The sequence below is a fragment of the Haemorhous mexicanus genome, chromosome 18 (genome assembly GCF_027477595.1).
Source record: "Haemorhous mexicanus isolate bHaeMex1 chromosome 18, bHaeMex1.pri, whole genome shotgun sequence".
NCBI lineage: Eukaryota > Metazoa > Chordata > Aves > Passeriformes > Fringillidae > Haemorhous > Haemorhous mexicanus.
The window spans coordinates 7,226,060-7,230,442 of NC_082358.1; the positions used below are offsets into that span (position 1 = coordinate 7,226,060).

A 4,383-nucleotide genomic window follows, 5' to 3' on the forward strand; every position below is an offset into this window, starting at 1 on the left:
CAGCTGCTCACCACGAGGGGAACATCTTGGAACACTTACACCAGCCTCTGCCTTAGCACCGGGGGGGGACAGTGAGGAAAACCCCCTGAGTCTGCAGAGCAGGGACCATGCCAGCCAGCCCTACTCCCTCCATGCACCCCAAAACCATCCCCATTTCAGAAAATAGGGACCTGAACTGTCCATAGTTCCCCCAAGGTGGGAAGCAGCCAGACAGCACTGCTGGAGATGTGTGTTAGAAAAGCATTTTCCTACGTGGCATTAGGATGAAGCAGGTTGGACAGCTAGGCTGCCGGGGGGGGGTCAGTGCTATAAATAATTCTTGTTCACCCCATCTCCATTCCCAGGGCTCCTCCTGGGGCTGCAGCTCTAGAACCAGCTGACTTGGTTGGATTTGACTCCGCTGAAGCACATGTTGTTGGAGCAGCCCCCGCCGTAGGTGGGGGGGCAGGCTGAGCATGGCCGCCCCACCTTGTAGGGCGCTTCTCCCAGCCAGTTGCCCCTAAAAAGAGAGGAGGGCATCACCTCTGAGCATCATCAGCCCACTGCTGACACTGCTGTGGGGAGGGAGGATGGCACGGGGGGCTCTCCCCAGTCACTTACTTGATAGCATAGTTGCAGACCAGGAGGGTGGCATGACGCCACGTGCTGCCCCACACCCGCACGTTGGCACAGGTGCCCAGGGCACAGCCCAGGCGGCTCGAGGTTGCCCACACCATCTGTGCCAGGACAGAGAAAAGACACTGTTGGTGTCCATCCACCCAGACATCCCACAGTGATAGCCCCAGGATGCCAGCACAGGGCTCTGTTCCCCCAGGGAATTGCATCCCAGCTACCTCAATCTCTGGCTGGATGCTGGCCCATCACAGGCAGTGCTGTGTTAGCAGAGGGTGAGTTTTTGCTCTCTTTCTCCTACCTGCAACCTGCACTGCTCTGCACAGGATTGCCTTGCCAAGCTCACATTCATGAGCAGCAGAGTCTAGGTCACTGCTCCAATTTACCCAAATTAGCTCCTTAACCTCACACTGAATCATGGCCAGCAGCTTACCCTGCTCACAGGGAGGTTGAGCAGAGACTAAAGCTCCTCCTAAAGCCTCTCCAGGTTAAATCTCTTCCATAAAAAGTGTATATTGCCCTTTTGCAACCGAGAGCAACCCTGAGTATCCTCATGGATGGGCCTCATGAGGATGCAGATGCTTCGGCAGAGGTTGGAGCCATGAAGAAGAGGCAATTAGGGGTTGGCACAGCTCTGCTGCCAGGCAGAGGAACAGAGGAGTTTTCCACCTCATGCTGGCCAGGCTGTGTGGGGATGTGCCAGGGGATGAAGGGGCTGCATTCCCAGGGAGCCAGAAACAAATGGGTGCTATGAAGCTGTTCCATCACAGAGAAGAGGATTCCTGCTTGGCAAAAGTACAAAGCAGTTTTTTTTTTTTCTCTTCACCACCTTTAAGTTGCCAGATGTGCAGTGAGGAAAGGCCAAAGGAGAGAGAAAGAAGCTTTTTAAAAAAAAGAAACCTCCTTGTTAATTGGCCAGAAGGTCCCAGCTGCTCCTCCAGAGGGTTGTGAACCCCTGTGACCTTCATACAACAGCCCAAATGCTGGAAAAGCCCAGGGTGGGAGGGCATCACCAGCATCCCTCCAGCAGACACACTGCCAGCTGCCAGGGTTTGACCTGCCTGATCTGAAGCTGGCAGCTGCCAGGGTTTGACCCTGGATCCCAGCTGCTGCTGGCAGAAGAGCTGTGAGCTGCACAAGGCCCCCCTTGCATCTGGATCCCGGGGGCTGCAGTGCTCACCTGCGTGTAGTGGCTGCAGACAGAGCCGCTGCATTTGGAGGGGCAGCGGGGGTTGCACTCGCGGGGGTGGGGGAAGGAGTAGTGCTGCTTCTCCTGGTGCCAGGATTTCACCATGTCCATGACAGGGCGGTACCTGCAACAGTGCTACAGCTAAGGTGGATCTCCTCCACATCAGAGCTCATGGGTTGAGGAAAGGAAGGGAAAGATCCACAGTGAGGAAATGGAGGAGAGAAATGGTTTGGATCCAGGGCTCATTGGGAACAAGCATTCCTGGGAAAAGGGCGGTAAGGACATCCTCGTGCCAAGCCCACTTGTGCTTGAGGCTGGAAAACCAGAGACACCTGAGCTCTCAGCCACGTGGAAGAAATCCAGGACCCCTATCCCCCTGGTCTGGGTGCCTGGCAGAGCGGGGAATAGCAGCAAACTTCCCAAATGAGCAGCAGGCACCTCTGCTTTCCTGTATTTACCCATCTGCAAGAGCTGGGCCCTCCTCCTCCACCCTGAGGTCCTTGATGTCTCTCCCAGCTCTATCTCACTCCGTGCAATGGCAGCTCAGAGCCCCTCTGCTCCTTGGCTGAGGGGCTGCTGCCGCTCCTCCTGCAGCATTGTGGGGTGGGGGGGGTTTCCCAGGAGCTCACTGTGCCTGCAGGGCACTCACCTGCCCGATTGGATGGAGAGGTTCTGTCCCACGTACTTCATCAGCTCGGGGGGGCCGTGGTCCCACAGGCAGCGCGCAGCCCACGCCTCCGCTGCCCTGGCCAGCCTCTCATCCCACACCTGGCCAGGGAAAGGAAAAGGGCAGGCAGGAGTTTTGGTTTCCCAGAGGAGGGAAGAGGAGAAACCTGCTCCCTTGTGCTATGTGGGCTTTCTGAGCATCCCTGAATGTCCAAAAAACACTGACTCATGCATTAGGCTAGAGAACACCCAGGGGAATGAAGCACAGCAGCATGTCCAGGAGCCATGGACCTCCCCAGCTGCTGCCACAGCCCTGGACACACAGTGTAGCAGAGCAGGGATGCCCTGCAGTGCTGCAAGCTCTGTGTGTCATCTCTGTGATTCCCTCTAGGAATGAGCTCCTGCACAAGGTGGAGCTGAGCACAGGGGTGAAACCCTGCAGCCCTCACAGCTGTCCCAGCCCTCAGTGCAGCCCTGGCACAGCCTGACCGGTGAGCACAGCTGGTTCCTTCATGCATTATTTAAAGCTCCCTCACCCATCCTGAACGCCTTTGGGGAGATGCCTGTGTGAGTTACTTTGGAAGGCAGGAATTTAGGCCAAGCAAGAAGCAGTGCAGGATGCTCCTGGGCATGTCTGACCTGCTCTGGTACCCAGCAAGCTGGGCTGCTGTGTGCTTCTCCAGACCACATCCAGGGACCACCCAGCTGCTCCCTCAGAGCTGGTCCCCTTCCTGGGAGCAGAGGAGCATGTGGCACCTCCTGCCCTGAGGGTCCTGCCCTGTGTAGGCTGGAAATAGCTCCTCTGGGAGGACCTTTAGGGCTGGGTTAGGATTTCCAGGCAGGGTGGACAGAACCTGGGGAAAGCTCTGCCCATAGTGACACTCATCTGGAGCTGCCCAACCTGTCAAGGCTGTGCATCCCCTCCTTGACTCACTCCTGAACGTTTATTTTTCTGGGAGCTGGCGCCACTTGGAACACTCAAAAGGGACCCTGGAGATTGTGATGGGATCGTCCCTCACGGATGCAATTGGGGAGAGGCTCCTGCCTGGGCTTTGGGTTGGGACCTGAGCTTTTCATGCTTGTAGCCATCTCCCAGATGTCCCAGACACAGGCCCACTGATCCTAAATCTGCCCTCATGGGGAAACGTCTCTGTTCTGGGACTCCATCCCTCCTGCATAGAGGCTGCAGGGGTCTGCTTAGCCCCTGGGACCCAAAAAATCCCCCAGAGCACATGTTCAGCCAGGAACCTGGCCAGCACCCTGACATCCCTTCTAGGCTGGAGCTCCCACATCAGAAGTGAGCCCCTTGATCCCACCAGAGCTGCAGACTACCCTGCCACAGCCCAACTCACCATGTATTCCATATTGGCAGCGGGGGGAGACACCTGTGCCCGCACTTGGTTGTGGTAGTCCAGAATCACACTCATGTCCTGGGGGGACAGGAATCGCTTCCGCCGGCCCCGCGGGAGCCCCTCGCCCCAGAGCAGCCCCGCGGCCGCGCCCGCGGGCGGGGACAGCAGCTCGGTGGCGTTGGGCAGCAGGAAGGAGCTGGACAGCTGTGTCACCCAGCAGCCCAGGGCTGTGAGGTACAGGTGCAGGTGGAGCACAGCCATGCCAGCCTGCCCACTGGGATCAGCTGGCAGATTTCTGCTCCTGCACGGAGTTAAGCAAGGACAAGAGAGATTGCTGGTCCCTGCTGCTGGTGTGCAGGTCTAGGAGAGAAAACAGCACAGGCACGACTCAGGATTGCAAACACTGTGCAAGCACCATTTCCCAAAATAAGGTGGAAACAAATTTTCTTTTCCCCTATTAATAATAGTAGGTTTTCCCTGTTAAAAATAGTAATGTTTAAAATTTATCTCTTTAATAACCTTATTTATCAGAGCAAATTCCCCAGGACTGTCAGGGATATACCT

General features: G+C 56.6%; 1 protein-coding gene across 1 annotated transcript; it reads right to left on the minus strand.

The window, feature by feature from the left end:
• Nucleotides 1-366: 366 nt before the first annotated feature.
• Nucleotides 367-4,134, minus strand: R3HDML (R3H domain containing like). The gene is made up of 5 exons (XM_059862861.1): nt 3,820-4,134; nt 2,451-2,569; nt 1,793-1,925; nt 601-716; nt 367-499 (listed from the first exon to the last, which is right to left on the minus strand). Exons 1-5 carry the CDS (start codon nt 4,078-4,080, stop codon nt 367-369), a joined length of 762 nt encoding a protein of 253 aa, XP_059718844.1. The 5' UTR covers nt 4,081-4,134.
• Between the last annotated feature and the right edge of the window lie 249 nt (nt 4,135-4,383).

Coding starts and splice junctions, on each gene's coding strand:
- R3HDML (XM_059862861.1), bottom strand. CDS start 4,080: ATGGCTGTGCTCCACCTGCACCTGTACCTCACAGCCCTGGGCTGCTGG. Junction 1,926..2,450: donor CTCTCCATCCAATCGGGCAG/GTGAGTGCCCTG, acceptor GCACTGTTGCAG/GTACCGCCCTGTCATGGACA. Junction 500..600: donor GTCTGCAACTATGCTATCAA/GTAAGTGACTGG, acceptor CTCTCTTTTTAG/GGGCAACTGGCTGGGAGAAG.